General features: G+C 38.8%; 1 protein-coding gene across 5 annotated transcripts in view; it reads right to left on the reverse strand.

Moving 5' to 3' along the window:
• gbf1 (golgi brefeldin A resistant guanine nucleotide exchange factor 1) overlaps positions 1–24,404 on the reverse strand; it is a 132,262-nt gene that overhangs the window by 72,744 nt on the left and 35,114 nt on the right. For all 5 annotated transcript variants that reach the window (XM_040138528.1, XM_040138527.1, XM_040138526.1 and 2 more), the window contains one exon: positions 91–222. In XM_040138528.1, coding sequence (XP_039994462.1) covers positions 91–222 — 132 coding nt within the window. The remainder of the gene's footprint in view (positions 1–90; positions 223–24,404) is intronic.

Raw genomic sequence — 24,404 nt, forward strand, 5'->3', positions numbered from 1 at the left:
TTGTAAGGTAATCCGCTCTATAAATGTACTGTCAGGGTAAAACATTATGTAACAAAATATTTACACAATGCTAATGTCAAGATTTCTTACCAATAAGGCCATACGAAAGGAACTTGTTGACAGAGGTAAGGGCAAGGCCTGTGATTGGTCCAGTGGTGTCCTCAGAGCGGACTACTTCTAGGAAGGGCCTCAGGAAAATGTTGGGTTCAATATCTGACAGCTCTGAAGAAGGAAAAAGACACACAAAACAATCAGTGATGTAAACAGACAACATGTGATCACAGAAATGAAATTATCAGTTTTATTTTATATGTACTACATGTATTTTTTTAACAATGTATAATTAAAATATTATATATACACAATTTGAACATAGATCATTTATTTACACCCTGTATCTTGCTTAACACCTATATGATCAGAAATGTAAAAACAACAATTTGCGGTTTAAGGGGGAATTTCACGCCACAGCTGATAAAATGTGTCTGTGAGCGGTCATTGCAGCTGCCAAAGTCAACCGTCTCTGGCTAATAATGAGAAACTTGCATTTTTGTCTACTTCTGTCTCAAGTGAAAGGTCCATTATTCTACTATATCTATTAATCTACTAATTACTACAATTATCAAGTGGTAAAACTGCTTCTCTTATCATTGTAAACTGCCAGAACTGCCACTGACTTTGATGATCCCCTAATTTTTCCTCAGACACCAACTTGAAGTTGACGTTTTTGGTTCGGAGTAAAATGTCTAAACAACTATCAATGGACTCCCATGAAATTCGGTTCCGATATTTATGCTTCCGACAGTATGTACTGTAATAACTTTGGTAATCCCTTAACTTTTTATCTAGCCCTACAATCAGGTCAAAACTTAAATTTGCCCAGTGCTCACCGAATACCTACCTAAACCTTAAAAACTAATGAGATTTCCATCAGCCTAACCTAGATTTTTTTGTTAAGTCATAGTAGAGAAAATGTTACCATGCTAACACAGTGATATGATATGGTGGCCATGGTAAACATTATACCTGCTAAACATCAGCATGTTAACATTGTTAGTGTGAGTATGTTAGCATGCTGATGTTCACAGAACCGCTAGCATGGATGTAAACTCTTTCTAAAAGGATTAATTGTTTTGAACCGATTTTAACTGCATTTTAAAAACCATTTAAATTAAAAACGGCCCTCTCGTGTCAAGAACAACTCAAATGCCTCCATACGAGAAATGGTAGAGTGAAGAGAAAAATGCAAAAGGCTGCAGTGTTCGTGCTGCAAAGGGGTCATGAAATTCTGATCTTTTTTAAAAATTAAAAATAAATAATGATGAATTCCTTTTTTTTAAAATAAACACCTCAAATAATGAGCCATTAGATAAATGACCACAATAAAATATCAGCTATCAGAAGCAAACCATAATCATCAGCATTAGTGTCAATTAGCCCTACCAATTGAATCATACAGTTTATTAAACCCAGCTGCAGTTATCAGGTCAGAGAGCATGGCGTTTCGCTAGGCATTCCACTCTGGGAAACCACCTTTGGCCAATCCACCCTGACTTCAATAGTCTTTCGCTTTCTCTTGAGAATTCAGAGAAAAAGGGGGTCAGAGGGGGAAGCGAAAATACAAAACAGGTAAAACAACAATGGAGAAAATTAGTGGAGTCACGCACGCTGCTGGGAAATGTTGTGCCAGAGGACTGCTTGCCACAGCAATACCTTGAGGATTATGGCTTTCTTAAGAGCAGCTCCACTCCAGACAAGAAAAAACAACTTGGACATCAAAAGCACAGAGGAGAGTGTCCAACCAATTTCCAAGGTGCACATGTGATGTCCGTGAATTAGCGTTTGATATCCAATATCCCTGCGGATTGTTTAGAAATCAAATATGAAATAATTTGGCAATTTACACAGTCCGTTTATCGGCCGCCAGGTCACTTTTAGGCCTCACTTTCAAAAGCAGATCTCTTGCTTTCTGCTTTATTGAATATTTTTTCATCTGGTGTTTTATTGTAATAATTGTTACATTGAAAGCGTGGAGCAGTTTTCGTTTAAAGGGTGAAGGGTGACACTACGAATAAATTTAGCAACAACTGCACAAAAAATAAACAGTTATCCCCATGAAAGATATAGATATAATTAAAACATAAACCTAGGATTTAACCAAAATAAAAATAAGAATCAGTGTTAAGTTCAGAGATTGAAGTAACTCTGCTGGTTCACTTGTCCATCAGCTGCCAGAAAAGTTTTTAAACAGGGTTTTAGTGTCCCATTACTTTACAGTGTGAAAAAAACATGTAGTAAGGGTGGAATGAGGGTGCTCAAATGAATCTGTCAATAGATCCTGATGAAGACTTCATCAGAAGTGATCACCCTGTAAGTGCTATGGCTGCATTCCCAAAGACCACAGATTGGAAAACTCAATTGTGTTGTATCGATCCAACTGGCCATCGGTGAACAGAGGGCTGACTGGAGTAGTCTGTCGGTGGCCACAACCAATCTTCTTAAATAAAGTTTAAATACAGCCTCTGTACTTCAACTCAATCTCCAGGGCTTGTGGAGTGGAGTGAAATAAATAACGACGGCTGTGGCCATAGTGAGGTAATCATTCTATAACCAGGTTGACCCCTGACTGACATTGACCACGAAAAAAAAATAGAAAAAAAAATACAGGATTAAAGCGGCTCACCCAGCTGTGTATGTTGCTACCTAAGGGCTGGGCTTGCTGGGTTAATGGTCCTGATTTAAGAGTATGTACAAGTCCAACTCGAGTTTAGCTTAACTGGTTTTAAAAAAAAGAAAAGAAAAAAAAAAGAAAAAGGAAAGAGGTGTGTGAAATGGGCCTATTACGATTCAACATGAGCCTAATCCTATCTACCTTTACCATGCTGGAGCCCCATCTTTCTGCTTGGAGCTGTAGTGTGAGTATCCAGCCATATGTGGATTACCTCTCCAAATGACCCCACCAAAGGCAGAGAGCGGGGGTGAACCTTTGCCCCAGGAGAGCACCTCAAGATGAGGCTGGCTAACCGCAAAACAGAAGCCATCTTTAACACATGCACATCTATTGGCACTGGAGCAGAAAAGGCTTAGAACACAGGGAGCAACAGCAGGAGATGAATCTGAGCTGCAGACACACCTTATTGTCCAGACAACACAAGGGAAAAATGCCCAAAGAACATCAAGAAATGAAAAACAAAAAATATCTACACCCAACCAGACCATCTCAATCTAAAACACACAAATATTTCAATGTGAAGTTTTTGCAAGGATTTTTAAGCAATGCCAAGAGTTATACAAACAGGCCTTTCTTTTACTGGCTAACAGTCCAGCAGAGTTGAGCATTAAGAAGCAAAATATCAAGTTCCTTTAAGGGCTGATACATCAAACCAGAGGAGGATTACATTCTTATATTACTGGCATTGCACCTGAGTAACTTCCTTGTCTTACAAAAACATGTTAAACGGAGAAAACACTGGATATTGTAGAAATAGTACAAGAATATTGCAAAGGTTAAACATTTATAAAATTGTAACTCAAATCTAAGGCCCCACAGTGCTAGCATTTTTCTTGACTATGCTAGTGATATTTGGGATTGAAGAAAAAAATTATTTATGTGCACCTGTGTGAGTGAGTCTGAGCTCTGACAAAGAACAAAATACCCAGATTTGAAGTTCTGAAGCTAATAAATCTGTTTTTTAATCTTTATTTCTCTCTAAGGTCTTTCTCATTCCCAAAAGACTTATTTATAAACAATTCAGGTGGCAGTTTGAAATTTATTAGCTGGTGCTGCCCATTGCCGGTTAAAATGACAAAGGGAAGCGGTGGAAGATTATGCAGATAATTAATGATAATTATGTGAGTATCTTGACGAAAGGCAAAAATGAAACTTTAAGGCTGTTGTCTGGTTTGTGTGCTCTCTATAACGCAGCGTCTGCTGTTGGTCAAAGATCATTTGTAAAGGAAAGGAAACATCACTATAACATAAAGGCCAGTTCATGGTTTCGACTTGCCCTCAGATGGACGTGGACTGCGGTTGCAGAAAAACTTGTGTTCATACTACAATTGGAGTATGCATACACAGAAACGTTCCACAAATGCACACTACAAACATTATTGTGACCTCCTGACAGTAAGAAGAAGCGCTTCCTTGTTTTTTGTAATTGGCTGAAAAACATGAAAAAAAAAAAAAATCAAAAAAGTAAACCATGTGTTTGCAACTGCTTAACAAGAAAAGGACCTAGGATGAGAAATATACATTACATACAGTGCATGATACAAGCGTCCAGTTTACTTTTTGGCGATCCCAGTGAGAATAGTCTGAATGTCCGCCCAGGATCCATGTGGACCCTCACAGACTTGGGCAGTTAACTAAATGTATGTCACGCAGACATGCAGTCGGGGAAACCAAAATCATGAACTGGCGATAACTCTGCAACTACGAATGGTCGTGTCTTTTTGTAGTTCAGAAAGACAGTGTTGAGCTCTACTGAAACAATCTCGCTAATCAAGTTACATTAATTTCAGTAGTAAGAATCTTTGTCAATGTTAATTTATATCATAAATCTAACATTACCACCTTCACATTTTGAGTCTGGGATTCCATTATTTGGATAAATTAGCGTGTAAAAAATAAGGAGGTCAAAGGTTAGTGGTTTCCATCTGTTATGTCAATGTGTAAAGTACATATTTAATGAGCATTTTATATCTTCTGCTTCTCAGCTTATTTTCAGATTGTAGTTACAAGTTGTGGCCATTAATCGGGTTGCCACTAAGATATACTACAGACAGGTGACAAATAAAAGGAAAAGCCTATAAAAAGAGTGAAAAACAGGATGACAATGCCCCAATCCATAAAGGTATTGTCATGCTATAGCCTTTTAGACACCAGATCTCAACCCAGTTGAACAACTGTGGGAGATTTTGGACTGACGTGTCAGACAGCACTTTCCACCAACCTCATCAAAACACCAAATGAGGGAATATCTTTTGAAAGAATAGTGTTCATCCACCATCTAGTTCCACAGAGTTGTAGAATCTATGCCAAGACGAACTGAAGCTGGCGGCATGGGGTGGCCCTACACCTTACAAAGACACTTGATGTTGGTTTTTCCTTTAATTTGTCACCCCTGTGTATATTTTCTTTACGTTTATTATACAAGAAGTGATGGTGATTAATATCATTACTTTAAAAATATTGAATGTTTATGGTGGCCCTAAAAATGTAAGACACAGATTTATATTTAAGTGACTAAACTGGAGGTCCAGATTTAAGAATAGAAAGTTTTGTGATCTCAGTGTCTGAATTTACTGTGCATTTTATATTGACCTGGAGTTTGATTTCCAGTCAAACCTACTTTTTGTTCATTTCCATTCTGATATACAATGAGACTAAACAAGCTGCGGGAGATCCTCTGTGTGTGATGCTATACAAACAAAAAGACAATTTTTTAAACTAGGCAGCATTTGGTTCATATGCATCAGTGTGAGCTGTGTGTTTGTATGATAGAGGACTGCGACAGCAATTATGATCAAGGTATGATTGTGCTGAAGGCAGGGGGAAGCTATTCACAAAGAAATATAAAAAACACTGCAGCTGCTAAGTTTGGAAGATCATTTGTTGTTGATTCATTAAAATCACAAAAGGATGGAGAATTGAATCTTTCAGTCTTACTTGTCACATATTTGATACAGGCCTCTGCTTCAAATGCATTACTATCTACATTTTCTGCAGGACTTGGCATCAGACATTTAGGTAATCATTCAAACAATCTGGTCCAATTGCCTGATTAGTTTAGTTCCTTACGGCTGATTTGAAAGATGTCAACAAAATTCTGGTGCCCACTAAACAACAAGATCGAGACCTTTTTAAAAGGGGCGGTCTTAGTGTTTTTCCAACCAGACTCTGGTGTGGTTTGTTTATGGCATGAAAGCAACGCAGACCAACCACGGGACACAGTGATACTTTTAGAATGATTTCAAAAGTTAGACTACTAGTACATATGTCTCTGGTTTAGGAGCTGTTGAGAAAGCAATCCCGTAAGCTATTTGTAAACAATCAATGTAATTATGCAAGATTGACTGGAAAAAGTGGTCGAACATATATGCACCCCAATTTGAGTGGAAGGCCTTTCATTGAGAAATTTTTTTTTTTTTTTTAAGTGGTGTTAAATATTACAGTACAAGACACCTTTTTAACCTTCTACATCTACCTGTTCATCATTATTCTTGAAATATAGTTCAGTTGCAGTCTCAGCTAATAATGCGTATGATCAGTTGTTAAGAATATAAATAAAAGTTTCTGAAACTTCACAACAGCTGTCCAATGAATGAGTTACCTGACTTTAAGTTCACACTTTTCTAATTGCTTGTAAGAAGTCATTGTGAAAAGAAATCAACTACAACTAAAAGACAGCAACCTTTTGCATTTCTTATTCCACAACAAGTGACCTGAACTACAAGTGTGACAGCAACAGATAACAGATTTCTACTGTTGGCTGCAAATCTAAGAGCATGACCTGTATGATTTCTAATTATATCATCAAAATATTTTTATAGATTTTGTGGACTTCCCTTGTTGCTGGTATTGGTAATAAAATAAGAGATGTAGAGAAAAGCATGATTGATTTGTGGAAAATGTATAACAGCACTGTAGATCCTTGGTTCTGTGACATTTTCAGACCACTATACAGACAAATGTCCAATAGTTGTTGTGACATACAGCAGCTGGAGGTGTATAAAATCAACGCATCTATATGCAGGCAGCAGCAGAGGAAATCCATAAAGAAACATACTTCTCTAGTTGTTACATCTCTGAGACATAACTACAGTATACATCTGTGTGTATGGCAAATACACATAAATCTCAACCCTGATACTGACCCACAGTTCAAAAACTGGACTTAACAAAATAACACCTTTTATAAGGGCGCAAGAGAGGCAGGGAGAGGGGGAGCAGCAGATGAGGGAAGGGTGAGTCCCCCCCTTTGAACGACGCAGCGGCCCAAAACCAAACACTGATGGTTATTGATCTGGACTTCTTCAGCCGCTAAAATTAAGAGTCAGGGTCCTTGGTTGTAATGCCAAGGCTCCTTGTGCTGAAGAGAGAGGCAACGCTTTAACAAGACCAGCAAGGCTAAATGAAATCCTGGGAGAATTCTACTGTTCATCTGCTGACCAAAGTCTTGCACGACAGTTTTCTCATCCATCTGTCAGGAGAAGTTTGATGAATGTCAGCCTCCTTACCTGCTGGCCCCCACTCTTGTTTCATTCATGTTTTTTTGCCATCGGTCCCAGTATTCTCCTGAATGAAACTGACACTTGTAAAAGGGGGCAATTAGGATTGAACAATGCTATGGAGCTCCATATGGTCATTTCATTGGGCCACAGTGGTATTTTATAGATGCTTGGAACAATGCCTCTACGCAAACTAAACAGGCAATTTGAAAGCCCCAGAGAAATTAGAACTTTTCCAAATGCTTGGGAGGACAGCTCTAATGGCTACTGCAAGAGAACATTTCCTAAAGGGCTACATGGAATATAGTTTGCATTTGTATTTACAAGAATACACTAACTGGAATGTTCAGGGAGGAAGAAAGATCAGCAAGCAGAGAACCAAATAGCTGTACAAGCACTTACGAGCTCCTGAAGCCTAATCAATCACTAAGTCAATCAAAATATGTCCTCACATTTCTTCTTGAGAAAAGTAACAAATGTAAGTTTCTACTTATTTTATCTCAGTGAAAATACAATGCCAATTAAATAAACTTTAGGTGATCTTTTACTTTTAACCACCAAATTTTCTCATCTATGACAACAGCTATAAAGTTATAATAAATGAGACCAACAAAGTATAGCTTTTTACATGGACAAGCAAGTAAACAAACTAATTGCAAGCAAACTAATTGCCATAGCAAAGCCAAATATTAAGCCTTTTAAAACCAAATACAGCCAAATGGTCCAAAGATTCTCAGGATCATTCATTGCTAACTCAAATGTGAAATGCATAATTATGGGGTAATGCATTATCATGTAAAACAAAGGAATTGTAATACTGCTTTGTCATTTGCTTTATGGAGGAGCAAAGTTGGAGGAGCTGCTGGTTACAGTAGTAATTTTTTCCCCACTTAAAATTACAGTTTCAAAGCTTCCATTTACTAATAAAATACAGGAGTCTCTCAGATAATGTTATGGCCACCAGTTTTCCTTATTCCAACTTTGATGATGAGAAATCATACTTTCTCTGCTAGTTTTGTATATCAGATGGATGTAAATTCTACTATACCCACGAACCTTATCTGCTGTTAGGATGAAGAAGAATCAGAGCTGCAGCAAATACAAACCACTTTGTCATTGCAGTTGGAACCAAAAACATGACATTTGTGAAATTAAATGAAAAGTATAATCTTGGGAGTCATAGTTAGCATCTAATTTTTATGTACACAGTCTTGTACCTTTGATTTTTATTTTTTTAATGATGACTCAATCTAGAGAACTTTATGTCCATTCAAGTTTCTGAGGTGCTTCAACTGTTAGTCACCTATATTGTCTTAGCAGAATATGAAGAGGACTGTTACTTCTGGAACCCTGCATGAAATAACTACTTATAATTAACAATTCTATTTGGGTTTAGAGAGTAGTAGATTTTTGCCTTTGCAAATGTAATGTGTTGCAACAACTGTCACTCATTCATAGCATCATCCTTTTTTTTATTAGAGCTAAACACAATAAAACCAGTGATAACATTAACATGACAAAAAATGGCAAAATTAGACAATTACACAGTTACAAGACATAAAAAAAAATGCTTCTGTGTTTGATACAATCATACTTTATTGCTGAACAATTGGGAGTGCCGTGTTGAAGCAAACGATTAGGAACATTTTATACTGCATCATCTAGTCACAGGTACTGATTAATTAACCGTAACCCTAAAATTCTAAACAAAGGGCTGTAAAGACTTATTAAATTGCATTCTAAGAGATTTCACCCGTGCAGTCATTGTGAACATACGTATGTACAGTATGTTCTGACCCACTATCATACTTTATTGAAACCCTTTAGAATGTCAAAGAAAAAAGTTGAAAGTTGAAAGACATTTACCAGGAAGGATGGACCTATCGAAAAGTTGGTATTAGTTGAATCATAGGATTGTAGGATTTACAAACTGTAAACTGTTAACTGTAGCATGGCATAATGGCAGCATAGTTCGTAGACAGATTGAATCAGAAATCAGAATGAGAAAAACTGTAATGATCCCTGCAGGGAAATTGTTTGGTACAATTGTTCAACACTCAGTTGCATAAATAAGCAAAAAAGTAAGAACTACTATAAAACTATTATAAAACAGCGATAAGAATAAATACGCAGTAAGTGAATAGAAAAATTTTCAAATGTGCAAAAAGTAAAAAGTAATGTGCAAGGCAGAACTACAGTATGGACATAAGTGCAAAATGGAAACGTGCAAAATAGATTCATAGTAATTTAACAGAAAATTAACCATAAAGTTGGTCAACAGTTTAACAGCAGAGTACTGATGGAGATGAGCAGAAAAAGGAGGAATTGTTTAACTGGATGACCACAGAAAGGAAGGACCTCCTATGGCATTCAGTGGAGGACTTAGTCTGTGTCTCTGGCTGAACGTGCTCCTCTGGCTAACCAGAACACTTTCTAGAGGGTGGGAAACAAATATTATGGAGAGGAGTTGGGACTTTTGTTGAGTCTGTTGGTGTCAGCCACCCTCAGACTATTGCCCCACCAGAACACAGCGTAGAAAATGGCGATGGCCGCCACAAAATCATAAAATATCTGCAGCATGGTGTCACAGACGTTGAAGGACTGGAGCCTCCACAGGAAAAAGAGCCATCTCCAGCCCTTCCTCTAGAGAGCTGCAGAGTTCCTGGTCCAGTAAAGTTAGCTGTCTAAGTGGATACCCAGGTATTTGTACTCCTGTACCATCTCCACCATCTCTCCTCTAATGGAAAGAGGGCTGGCAGGAGTCCTGGATCTCCTGAAGTCCACCACCAGCTCCTTTGTTTTGCTGATGTTGAGCTGCAGGTGGTACAGCTATCATCAGTCCACAAAACTGTCCACCACCCTCTGGTACTCTGACATATCCTCCCCCCTGATGCATCAAACAACTGCAGAGTCATTTGAGAAGGAGTAGGAGGAGGAGCATCAACCTGCATGGCAGTCATCTTCCTCCCCAGCAGAGCAGGCTGAATGGTGCTGAAGGCGCTGGAGAAATCAAACAACATGATTCTGGCTGTGCCTCCCGGCTTTTCCTGGTGGGTATAGGCACGAAGGAGCAGGTATATGATGGCACTGTCCACTCCGAAATCTGGTTTGTAGAAAAACTGCAAGGGGTCCAATGAAGACATGACCAATGGACGGAGGGTATCTAGGACAAGTCTTTCTAAAGCCTTCATGATGCGTGAGGTCATTGCCACCGGTCTGTAGTCACTGGCGGCACTGGGACGGGCCTTCTTAGGAACAGGAACCAGGCATGTCTTTCACAGCACAGGAACCTTCTCCATATGTAAACTAAGGTTAGCGAGGGATTGGAGTATGAAACACAGCTGGGGGGCACAGGCCATGGTAGTCAGCTGAACAATGCACATATTCTATTTTGTTCAGTCTGCCCATGCAATATAACTGGGTAGCTAATACTAACTATCCAGCTGCTGGTGGTATCAGGTTGATGGGGAGTACAATAATTAGTGAGCTGATTTTGGTTTCTGCCCTGTCTCTAGTGAAACTGACATTTAAACTGGATGTCTGCGCTCTATTTAAAGGGGTACCCCACTGAATTAGTTTTGCATTCCCATAAAGTTGGGGAACTTTCTGCATTTTAAAAGAAAACCTTATATTGTCTAAAAGCTTGAAAAAAAATCTGAATAATATTTTTTGGTGGCATCACCCAGCCCTACTGGTATGAAATATCAATATTTAGCTCCCTCCCAGAATTCTATTCCTTTCATGAAAGAAGGCCTCTGAAATAACATGTTGCCCTTGGATCCCCAAAAATCTCCAACAAAAATGGCCATTTGACCAAAATACTTTGTTAGGTTCAAAGACTTTTACTCCTTTCAGCAGAATTGCGGTTCACCTCAAAAAAGCAGAGCCAGTAAAAATAAAGCAGGTGCATTCAAACAGCATGACTTCATTACCAAAACTTGTCTGGGATGGAGCCTGCCAGCCACTGCGCTGCTTTGCAGCTGTTATCCTGTACATAAAATGTATTTTCTATGCTGCATACTTTACACAGAGGCCAGGCCCCAACGTCCACTTAATGCATTTCACAGCCTGCTGTCCCCACTGTGATAGATGGACATATTTTATGCTCAGTGTATTTATAAATATCAGATGTTTTATTATGCTCAATTTAAACCTGTGGGAGTGCACATGAACAATTCTTTATGAATATAGTATATATGAGGGAGATATTTTGTGGCACTGTTACATCAAAAAAGAATTTCATCATGATATCTTCTGTGTAAAATAACGTTCCCCACATGAATTTATCAGTTAAATATCTTTGTCCTTCATTTGAGTTGACAAAGCATCAACTCTTTACAAATAACTTCAGATGATGTCTTGGCATAAATGCAGCCATCTCATCCAAAATCATTCCTTTTCAACTTGATACATACGTGTTTGCTTGTAGTGATACAGTGAAGTGCCCTTCAGATAAGGCAGGGTTATATTTTCACCAGTTTTTCCAGGGAAACAAACAATGGAGAGCAAGATCATTTCCATCCCATCCTTTAACAATGTAAACTTGCCAATGTGAGCATGCGTTTTGATTAAGATGCCTGGCGGGGAAAGAAGGTTAATGAGAATGGGATCAGAAAGGTTAGATGAGAGAGCGAGCGGGCATAGAGTTGGGATAACGGGGTTTCAAGGGCTCAAGGTTGGGTACATTGTAGGGTTAAGCATCCATTCAGCAGATAAACCAGCACACATGCTGTGGCTGGATTTCAAACCCCTTTTGGTGAATAACACCATTCCCAAATGCGAGGAAAGAATGAAAAATGGAGGGCCAGAGAAGAATGGTGAGGTAGTAAAGCAACTACAAGGTAGAACGTGCTATGGAACATTAGAAAATGCAGTGACAATCATTTGCACAGACGCAGGGAATATGGTGATTTTGGCTGACATTACCACCAGATCAGAGCCTGACCAATACAGGAATTTTAAGGCCAATACTGATATAAACTAAAACTTAACACATACAACCACCACACAATCTTAAGGATAAGAGTGAACACTCTTACATTAGCAGCAACATCTTGGATATAAACAAGATACAGTGGATTTTCTCCTCTTGTATCAAAACTTGGCAAATCAGTTTTTAAATTTGCATGATGTAAGTCACCAGCAGTGATGGAAAATCCATCAGGGTATGCCATTACTTGATCGCTGATGTTGCTGTAAAGCTCTAGCAGTGCCTCTGTCACATTAGCAATCAGGGTGGCAGGTAGACTGCTACAATAACAACAACAGTGAACTTCCTTTGACAGATAGCATAGCTGGCACTTCACTATCAAATATTCCACCCAAGGAGAAAAGTGTTTGAAAACAACCACAGCATTTTTGCACCATTCCTTGTTGGTATAAACAGACATTCCAGCTCCACAAGTCTTACTGGACAGCAATGATTTCCTGTTGGCTCAGTAGCAAGTTAGCATGTCCAGCTCCATAGCTGTGCCCGTAACATTGTTGTGTAGCCATGTTTCAAAGAAAACAAATACTTAGCAGTCCTTCATTTCAGGCTGGATAGTCCATCGTACTCACTCTACCAATCTCCAGAAGATCTCAAGATGGTCCTGGTGGCTGTAGCTGAGTTTCGCCATATAAAAGGTATTCTTTAATTTACAAGTGAAGAAAAGGAATACAACAATAACACTGAAATAGTTTGTAGGCCAGAAGCCGCTGCGTCAACATATCATCCAATGTTAATTTTTTTTTAAAAGAAACACATGCAATCATTTACATTTAGTTATTGAGGGAGGCCTGAGGAGTGTCTGTATCAGACTTCACTTGAATTTACATGTCTCAAGTGTTTTTCACGCTGGTCTGATAATCCCTAATATTACCAGTTCTAGCCAGCTTGAAGTTTGGTGGTCAGACTCTGCAGCGGTCAGCTGAGCAGTGATGCATTTCGGATTAGTGTGTTGCAAACAGTGGAGTCACAGTGCTTTCCGGTGGACAAACTATGCAATAGCGACACTGATAATAAAATAGCTCAAGCACCTATCTTTAGCTTTCCATTACTTTAATTTCTTGTTATCTATCGGCCGTTATAAACACAGATACTGATTTTTTGCAATTAGCTTAAATTGGCTGAAAAAATTGGACCACCGCTATATCGCTTGGGCTCAGATAATAGCATAGAGATCAAGGACACTGAACTGGAAACAAATAAAAATAAAAATAAAACCATCTCTGAAGAAAAAACAGTGCAGTACAGAAGAATCACTTGTACACCAGAGGAACTGACAAGTTGATTTTTCAAGTGTCAAATGTCCAGCAAGATATGTATCTTGGTTACAAATATGAAAAAACAATATAAAGGATCCGTACCAAAATTGTTTGAGTATGTTATAGGTTAATTTTAAAAACATTTACTTTAGGCTGTAATTTTGTTATTAGATTTTTTTAAATTCCCAATTATTGATATCAGTGTTAGCCTTAAAATCCAGTTTTGGTCGGGCTGTAGTTTAGACCAATAGTCATGATAGTCATGCAGCACAGATGATGTGTGTAAAAAAATTACTACACAGTTTGCTTTTTTTGACAAACGGGTGCTTTGTCTGTACAAACAAGAGGGAAATACATTCCAAAGCAAAGGAAACCAGGTGGCATTGAGGAAAAATAGAATATGGACAGATAGGAGTGGATGAGAGAAAGACGGCAAGAATGTTTGAGATGTGGGAAGAGAGAAAAAGACTAAGGCAAAGCAGCCAACACAGAGACAAAGCTGTGTGAGGGTGTGTGTGTGTGTGTGTGTGTGTGTGTGTGTGTGTGTGTGTGTGTGTCTGTCTGTGTGTGTCTGTGTCTGTGTGTGTGTCTGTCTGTGTGTGTGTGTCTGTGTCTGTGTGTGTGTCTGTGTCTGTGTCTGTGTGTGTGTGTGTGTGGAGGAGTGGGGAGTTATCGTCCTTATTTGTTTCACCTGCTGCACTCCTTCAGCTCCCCACTAATGGCATTCCCATGGGGTAGGAGAGATTCCAGAAACCACGCGCTATAGAGACCAACTCTACTGTGTTCACACAAGACTCAATACACCACTGCCACAGAGGCTCACATTGCAACTGCACTCTGCTGGGAATCACACACAGCCGCTATGAGCAAGCTGATGTGGTTTTTGAAAAACTCCAATTGAATGGATAAGGTCTCTTCACATGAAACACTCCACTACCACAAAGTGTTATTTATATTAACTGTTTTTTTTAGACTTAGTCTAAGAGTTGCTTTTTACATATATATTAAAGTCAGCATGACATTTATGTGGATGTCATGTCTTGACAATTTAAACAATATTCACTAAATTTAAAAAATGTCATGTCTATGTTAGAATTTTGAGATACACACAATGCCAGCTTTATTTGGTATACTCGATTGTTAACACTACTAGCCAGTGAATTATATGACTGCAATTCAATGTATATAATGTGTAGCCAGGGTCAAGACATGAAATTACAGTCTGACTAAAGAGTGGGCAAGACTAGTGATCTAAGTGACTTTGAACATGCAATGATGTATTTGCAATGAAACAGGCATCCACCTGGGAACTACAGGGTCTGGAGTTTACAGAACGTTGTCAAACATACAAAAAACATACTGTCAGCAACAATTCTGTGGGCAACAAAAGCTTGTTGATGACTTAAATTAGAGAATGGCCAAACTGTAAGGCCAAAAATGGGCAAGTAACATCTCAGTACAACAGTAGTGTCTAAAAGTGAACATCAAATTGCAATAGCATTGCCAATTCAATTTTGGAACCTGATATGCAAATTACCCAAATTTCTTAAATCTCTTGTTAGACTTTTTGTCTCTCTGATCTCTTTTTATGAACAAAGAGCAACCTAAAAAACATTCAGATAATTTTAGCAGGTCAGTCAGCGCTTACTGTCACTCTCACCAAATAAAATGAGAAACATCATAAATTAATAAAGACTGTCAATTCCAGATGTAAGCTGACAACAGCCCTAAATGAAACTTGGGTGTTGTCTGGTGTTCTGTAAGCCAGTATTTGTCATCACCAGAGTGGACTAGGTGTTTTTTTAGTTCCAACAAAACCATCAGAGTTGTAAGCCTTCTCTAGTGAAACAATTTAGCTAATCGTGTCATGTAAAGCTCATTGGTCAAAGTTTTCTGCTTAAACTTTTAGGCACTTTTGTCGTATTAGCTTTTCATTATCAACAACTTTGATAGTCCTTAATTGTTCAATTTCGTCATCTATTTTTTTTTTATTAATTAACACTAGAGACTGCAGTTTCTCCCCTTTTAGCCAAAAAATTGTGATTACAGATCTAAACTGACTCTTTGAGTTTAAGTTATGTAGGAGTTACTTGCAAATGTTAAAAGCTAAACCTAATTTAATTTGATAAGGGATTCAAAAGGATTCAGATTCAATTCCATAAAAACAAGATATTTGGGTCTAATTTGGTACAAACACCATGGGTTCATGGAGCCAACCTACCTGTGTCATCGGCATATTATAATCCCTCACCAGCCTCCCTCTCGTAAAAACTGCCAATTCTGTTTGTTGGAACACAGAACCAAGCTAGCACGCCCACCACTACCAGAATCAAACACCAAGTGAGATTTTTCCTCTGCACGCCCCAAGGTTAGTAACGGTAATATGATATAGCCAGAAGCATTCACTGATTTATAATTTATGTGACAGTACAATATCAGTCTAAAACCAAAAGTTGATATCTGGTTTCATGTCATGATATTAATATAGTCCAACTCAAACAGGAGTCATCACACAAAAATACGCAACCACCACCATCCGCTTAGCATGAGAAAGTCAGATCTAGAGTCCAAAAACTCTACACTTCTACAGAGTGAAATCCCTCAAGAACAACTGCTGAACTATGTCTCAGGGCCATGGTCGATTTTCTTAATGTTACTGCCATAGCCAGCTGTACCATCACTGGCGGTGCTTTAATGTTCTTGAGGCTGGGTGAGGGTGACTATAACAGTAAATCAACACATAAGCCCTGACATTAAAAAGGCCCCTGTGTGGTATAAAAAGAGAGATGATCTAATTCTAGAAAATGTGTTCAATGGTATTTCAGATTTAAGATCAACGAGTGTGAGAAGATCTGGCCATGAAAACACTGTTTCACTTCTTGAAAGCTCTTATGTTTGGTAGTTGAATTTGATATGTAATTAATTTTACACAGGTCTATATAATTGACAAATAAGTTTTGCAATATATGCTGAAGCATTTTTACAACTTCCAGGAAAGCAGGATTCAGTAGAGAGCCAGGCCATTTCATTTTATCCCTGCCTCAGTGTGAGAACCCCTCATTTGAATGTAACCACTCAGATCATTCACAGCACAGCTCATCAGGTTCATCAGTATTGATAGGCTGATAACACTGTATTCAGACATGATACTCATTTTATACTATCCCAGCATTGACAGCAAATCCTCTGTGTATGTTTAATAAATCGCAGCAGTTTGGTGGGATGGCTTAGTCTCAAGTCACCTAATTATGAGCCACTGCATTAAGAGGGATTAATACTAATCATGCCTGTTTCAGTTTACCCTGGGCTGAAGCGGTTGGTGGTCTGGGGGGACAACAGAGCAGTGTGTGTTCCCCTAGCCAGCAGCTAGTCAGCTTCTTCCTAAACAGCACAAGTATATTACTGAGCTGGTTTTGCATGCTTTATCACTGGCAAAGAAAAAGCCTGGCTGACGATTCGTCTCCAGGACTACATGCTGTTTAGCTAGTCCAGAGCGCACACATAAAAAGTCAGAAGCCTCCCCTGCATATGCCACCTCAACAGCTGGGATAAACACCCAAACAAACAAAATCTGAGATTGGGTATACAGAGCTGAAAGCCTCAGGTCCACTTGGTGATAACAAGTCCTTCGTCCTCTGGCTAAGGTTTGCTGCATTGTACTAACAGCACTTTAAAATCAGGGAAAAAAGCATTAGAGAAAAGCTACATGCAGTCTAGTCCCATAATTCAATTCAATTTATTGTAACATAGGTAATCAAGGCAAATATATAATTAAAATTAAAAAAAAAAATTTAATTTAGTGGAATGATGCACTTTACCACTGCCTTAAAGTGATTTGTTTAAACAAAGGCACGTTGCATCCAACTAAGCTCTGTTACAACAATTTATACTGACTGAGCCACTCAGTCAGTATAAATTGACATAGATTGTGACATAAGATTGTGCTTGTGATGCCTTTACTGTAGCTGCCTTCAGTTACTGCTTGTCTTCTGGGTCTCTCTGCGGTCAATTTTGTCTTCAGTAAGCGAAAAGAATGCCCAATTGGGTTGAGGTCAGGTGACTGACTTGGCCATTGACGAATATTCCATTTCTTTGTCTTGAGAAGCTCCTGGGTTGCTTTCCCAGTATGTTTTGCGTCATTATTCATCTTTACTGTGAAGCACCATTATTTCAGTGTTGCAATTCGGCTGAATCTGTGCAGATAGTATAGCCGTTTACACTTCAGAATTCATCCTGCTGCTTCTATCAGCAGTCGCATCACCCAGCTCCATTGGCAGCCATACATGCCCATGCCATAACACTGCCTGCACCATGTTTGACAGATGATGTGGTATGCTCTGTATCATGAGCTGTTCTTTTCCTTCCCATCATTCCGGTACATGTTGAACTTGGTTTCATCTGTCCAAAGAATCTTGTTCCAGAACTGGGCAGGTTTTTTTTAAGATGTTTTCTGGGAAAAGTCTAAACTGGCCTTTCTGTTCTTGAGTGTTACCTGTGGCTTGAACCTTGCAACTTGTGGTAAACCCTCTGTATTTACATTTTATTTACATGCATTACAAAATGAGGGACTATGTATAAAAATTTCTGTAATTCCTCAACGATTAATGTAATATTCTTGTCATTTTTTTGTTTTAAATCTATTGTGGTGATGTACAGAGGCAAAATTATGAAAATTGTGTCGCTGTCCAAATGCTCACGTACCTAACTGTACAACATCACAACCAAAGGCCCATGAATAAATAACAGTTTGATTGTCATTAAGTGTTGCATGCATACATAGCACCAGTGGGAAGTGAAAATGCATGTTGCTATTTGGTTCAGTAGATATCCATATGGGAACAGGTAACATGCTGTAGCCTGACCCATTTCAAAGTGTAACCCTAAAGGTCTTGGTATGCTTCAAATGAAACCGCTAGTAGGATGTGTCGTCAAATCACATATAAATACCAGTGCTTATACCTGTTCCAAATGCCCACACTCAAAGTTGGGATGAAAAGGCTGCAATTATATAGATGGGTGAAATGTGATGAATTGTGCAAGTAGGGATATGAGGATATCAATCTCTCCTTGAAGGCATTTCATGGTAGGGATGTCTCGATTAAGTGTTTTCTTTCGCACACTTGAAACAGGTGTAGCCTTCCAACTTTGGCACATCTTATTTTTCACATACTACTTTATCCAAATACCTGGTTCAAAACTATTATGCTGATATGCCTGAATAATTGACATTGCATAAAGTGGGCATGGTTGTTGGATTTTCTGTTTCAGAAAGTTACAAACATTATCAGATACAGTTCCCCAACCCATCCGATTCTGTCATCAGAAAGGATGTTTCAGTTGTTTTACCTAATCTGTAAAGCACTTAATTGAAGCATACTGAGGGCTTAAGGAGAACACAATTAAGTGCTCACATATGTGACACATTTCTCTAAATAAAATTAAGCTTTAGTAAAGAGCCAATGCACTGGATGTTTTTTAATGTCACATGCTTTTCATAACAGCTTTTTCCGCAAAGACAAACATACGCAAGCCTTAGTGTCATGTAAGCTCTCCATATGCAACAGTTTGCCTCTCTATGGCAACACATGGTGACTTTTGAACAACAGAGGCTTAGGGGGGACATTTCTAACCGCTGATGCCACACTGGCTCCATGGCGGGGAAACATTAAAGCCAATCGGGTTTATCCCCTCTGGGGCACTGAATTGCCCTGCTCGGAGTGGCTGGAGATGTCCCGTGCTGGCTTAGCAGACCAAGGCGACAACTGTCATAAATTACTCCCCTGTGGGCTTTGCATATCTGCCATACAAGAAACAGCTTTAGGAAAACTTAGAAGCAACAGGGCTGGATTTAAGAGAGCGCAGAGCCAGGGGATCACCCCCAACAGTCATACAGTTGCAATTCCTCTTCACCTATATATATGAAGGAGACATGAGCAAGAAAAGGGGAGTTTTCTTACTTTGGAGAGGCATTTTGTGTTTTGGTATTTTTTTGTTGGTTTGTTTGTTTTTTACATTTGTATCTCTATGTACAAATCAATATAACCTCAATAATAACAATTCTAATTAAAGTGGCAAATCACTTTAGAACATGCTCTCTAACACTGCAGCCTTCTCTTCTGCTTCCATGAGATGCAAGTTTCTTCGATTTTCTTAGCATGTCAACTTGAGAAGGGGGCTGAGTGGTTGAGAAGGAGAAAAAAAATGAGCCACTTCACTGCTGTTCACATGGCAGCTCACTTCCACTGATGTATAAAGTGCACTTCCCTAGGGCTTGCTGTTTGTCATAAAACATCTCTCAGCACATAATTTAACCAAACTTGAGAGTTGAAAAGAGAAAAAAAATGGAATACAAACCTAATTTACTAAAGGCGTGTAGGAGTCTAATACTGAGGCTGTTTGCCAGGAGTGCAGTAATTCTAAACCATGCTGCAGTAAGTGGCTCCTCAAAAGATACTGTGGGGTAATGTCAGACAGCTGAGCAAATGGGATGGGATCCAGGGAGTGCATTATCTTTATGAATTCATGACTAAATTTTATACTGCAAGTGACAGAGGCTAAGGTGTTTGTAAACACATTGTCTTGTGGTCTGCTTTTACAAAAGAATGTTGAAGAGAAAACACAGTGTACAGCAGGCTTTAATGTGCTTCTATTTGTCTCATTTAACTTTTGCCTGCATTATCACTCAAGTGAAATGAGAAACTTAGTTCATCGTCACTGTGCGTACCACCCTCTCAGAATCATCCCTTACACTGTACAACATCTGGAAAACCAAAATTGTAGACATCAAGTAAAGGAAACTTTAAAGTGAAAAGATACCTAACATAATCCACATGAAAACTAGGAGTATATGGTTTCCAATTATTTTGGCTTACACAATGCTTCAGACCACATAATGGTGGGCCGCATACTCTTCAGTGCTCTTAATACAAAAAAGTGAAAAGGTGCCAGTTTCAATATAATAAGTGTTTGAAAACTATACTGTATTGTGTTAAAAGCATAGAAATGCCAACACTCACTTACAAAATTCAAAATAATGTACAACACAAGGCCGACAGATGTGTACAGCTCAAAATATTCTCGTTATTTTTGTATGCTGTAAGCTCTTTCAAACATGTAGACAAATTCTTTCCCATAAAGTTGGTTTCTGCAGTGCAATGTGTCTCCCACTCACCAAGCTCGTTCTGCACACGCAAGGCTGCGCCTATCCAATCCGACTGGCATCACGGCCATGGAATGCTGAAGTCCACATTTTTCCCATTCAGCAAGGAAAAACGGCCTTTCAAAGCCAATCAGCTAGAAATGTTGCTTTGTTTTTATTTTCGACTGAACTTCCTGGAACCTATTATGGAGCTGTCAGGGATGTATATTTAGCTATGGCAACACAGGGCCTCCTCGCCCCCTTGCGCCACTGGTCATGTCACCTCTGATAAACAGAAAAACAATTGATTATCCCTTTTGTCACCTTTAAAGAAGATGGTGTGGGTCTGTGGGTGTAAGTGACAGAAACCGTCTGTATGACTAAATGCAACTTCTCTGTAAACAATAGTGGAGACATGCGGCTAAACGGATACGACATACATAAGCGGGGGGGGGGGGCAAAGAGAGAAAAGGACAAAAACAAACTCCTTGCAGATTTGTGATATGCCAGTTTCCTTTGGAATATCAGGTACTTGAATTTTTGGGGGTCATCTTCACAAATTTGAAAGTTCCAGACGCTAGACATTTTCCACATCTTGCTAGCGTAGTTGTAACTTGTAAGTCTGTTACGTGGTCACGTGTCACTGTCGCAGTGTCAGTGCTGGTAATGTTAGATGAGAGCTGTCAAGCACAAAACTATCACTCAGATCAAATGTCCTTGTCTGAGAATAACTAATAATAATAATAATAATAATAATGATGATGTTAATGCTTAATAAATAATGTTGGATTACTTTATCTTGCTTCATTCTATTTGGGATTTTTGTGGTAATGCATATATAATAATAATAATAATAATAATAATAATTTTTAAAAATGCAGCATTCAAATACTGTTTTGGATGTTAATTACCATGGCAACGGTATAGAAGCTTCGACGTTTCGAGGCATTCAGGTCAGCCCTACATATGATGAGATTCCCTTTCAGTCTGTCCTACAATGGTCACATAAATCTATTCAGAGACAGCTGAGTGTACTGGAGTTGTTTTATACAGCTGTACATTAGGGGTTCATGGGTAGTACAGTGGTAGGAAATAGTCACAATAACTTATAGCCTAACAATTCCTAACAAAACAAGACTAGGTCAAAACCTAGAATGTGGCTGGACCGCCCTTTATCTGTTTGCTTCTCTCCTAATCTCTGAGCTCACATATACAGTAATTTAATACAGTCAAATTCCCAATAAAACTGTTCTCATTTACATTTTTCTGTTTCTGTTGTCACACAATCGAACAAGTTTAAATCGTAACTGACACTCTAACCATTAAGAGGACATGTTAAACAGCAGTCACTTCCCAGCAAATCCAAGCTGCTGCTTTGCTCTGCTAAAAATCCTGATTTTATAACCGTCTGTCAAAATCACTATATGCATAAATTAAAGACAACGGCTGTACTGCGATTTTCCACTATATTTTCTTGTAAAATAATTACTCAGAGAGAAAGTTAAAAGCTCATTCACGTCTACTGTATGTCAGCTGGCATGCAGTCAACTGAATGAGACGCATAAGCGAGGTGTGCCTAGGGAGGGAAAGCTCTACCTTGTGCTCGCGGGGCAATACTGACGACTCTACGGAAAGTAGCTAAGGTTTTTTCCAAAAAAGTCACTAGATTTGTCTGTGGTTGTTTTTGTGAAGAAAAGTCTGTAAAAGGGTCTGAAAAGTCGATAAATCTGGCAACAAAAGCGCTAAATTGGCAACACTGTCTGTAAACACCCCCTGATGATGCAATAGAAACTGTTCACACCAATTAATTTTGAAAGACCAACAACAAATGGTGTAATTTCAGCACTTAACGTGGCATTCAGCTAACCTATGGTGTAACTTTATCATTCACTCACTCACTCAGTCACGGACATTCGCATTCATAGGGCCGGCCCTGATGTTGCGGTCCAGCCGAAACGTTTACATTAGCACTCTGTAGGGTTGTAACTCTAGAGAAAACCAAACTGTAAGATGGTTAAGCTGAATTCATAAATTTGGTTGTGATCCTTAAAAGTCAAGGTAAGAAAATCTAAAAATGATAGTGATTAGTACATGCTCATATTGACATTGTTAACATGTTCACCATCTTTGTTTAATGTGTTAGTATACAGTGTGTCTAACATTTGCCAAGATGCAAATTGGTACAAAGTACAGCTGAGACTGATAGAGACGTCATTCGAGATGTCACTTTGCAGGTTTTTTCATCACAAACCAGAGAACCTAGATGAAAAGTGAAAAGATCACCACAAGCCCCAAAAAAGGTCTGGGCAATCTCAGTATAATGGTCACAGACACCCTCTGGCCTAAAAAAGTTTTACCCATATGCTGTCACTGCAAGGGAAATGGTTGTTAAAAAAAACAAACAAACAAACAAACAAGATGCCCTGCGCCGATCCTAAGTATTGGTATCAGGGCAGATCCAGTAATATTTTAATGGATCGGCCTTGGCTAAAATAAAGTCAATGAAAATCAGATTCTCACTTTACTGTACTCAAGTATGTTTTGTCCACTTCAGCCTGCTAGTGTTTAGGCAGCACTGTCCTTTAGAACAGCCAGCCTTTCTATAGTGCGAGCATTTCACTGGATACGCTAGTGAAAATAGTGTGTGAATGTGAAAAATGATTTAGGCGCACAAATGTGAGTGAGTTCAGACACCCAGGTTGGCAAAACACACAGATACGCTAAGCTCAGACACTAAACGAATGTTATCTCTCCTCCCTCTCTCATTAACAAAGTGTACAAACATTCAGCTAGCAGCTTCCTGTTTGTTAGCGCTGACAGTCACATTCACCAGTTTGAATGACATTCACTGCTGGAGCCAGGTCATATCAGTTGTCACTAATCAACGTTAATTACATGAGTAACCAAAATTCACTTGTTTGCTGTTGGCTTTGTCAGCTCCCTTCAAGCTGGTATCTGTGCTCAGCACAGATCATTTGTTAGGTATGAACCTCCACTGTGTAACACCACTGCACAACCACAAGTGCAGTGAGTGATGCATCTTCTCTGTAATGATCATGTCACATCAATTTCAGGAGTCAGAACCTCCCAAATAAACAGATTCATTTCATATCAATAATTTAGGCATATAAATTTAATATTTTTGAACTATGACCTTCAGTATTTGGCTGAAGTAGCTTTTTATAAGTAAGCTGTGCCAACTTTATTCGTATAAAGCTATTATTTCAATGTGTAATAATTTCAATTATACAAATTTAATTAACATTTAGGTAAATACAAGTATCGGATCCGACTCGGTATCAGCAGATAGCCAATATTAATGGACTCGGAGCAGAATCGAGGCCAAAAAAGCCTTGACTGGGACATCCCTTATAATTTTTTCTAAATGTCAGAAACAATCTGAAGTCCCTTTTTGTATCATTACAATCTGCTCCATTAGGTTTAATATAAATTAAAAAGCCTCTTGGAGCTCCATAAAACTATATTCATGCCATTTATGGGTGTGGGCAGTCAGTAAGAAGTGAAGCAGCTAAGCCACAGCAGGACTACAATTTTCAAGCTACATGAGCCCAAAAACACGGAAGCCTGAGGAAGTCACGTGGTGAGCAACTTTCATTGAGATGAATGTCGGTGCAATATTGGAACTCAGTATCCACTTCATCTATGGATATACCAAATTGGCAATCCATCTAACAGTTGTTCAGACATGTCACTCTCAACCAAAAATACCAACCTGCTGGTAACACTAGATGAATAGTCAGGGATCACCAAAGTCAGGAGGACTCATCCT

Source organism: Xiphias gladius, chromosome 11, assembly GCF_016859285.1.
Source record: "Xiphias gladius isolate SHS-SW01 ecotype Sanya breed wild chromosome 11, ASM1685928v1, whole genome shotgun sequence".
Taxonomy (NCBI): Eukaryota; Metazoa; Chordata; class Actinopteri; order Istiophoriformes; family Xiphiidae; genus Xiphias; species Xiphias gladius.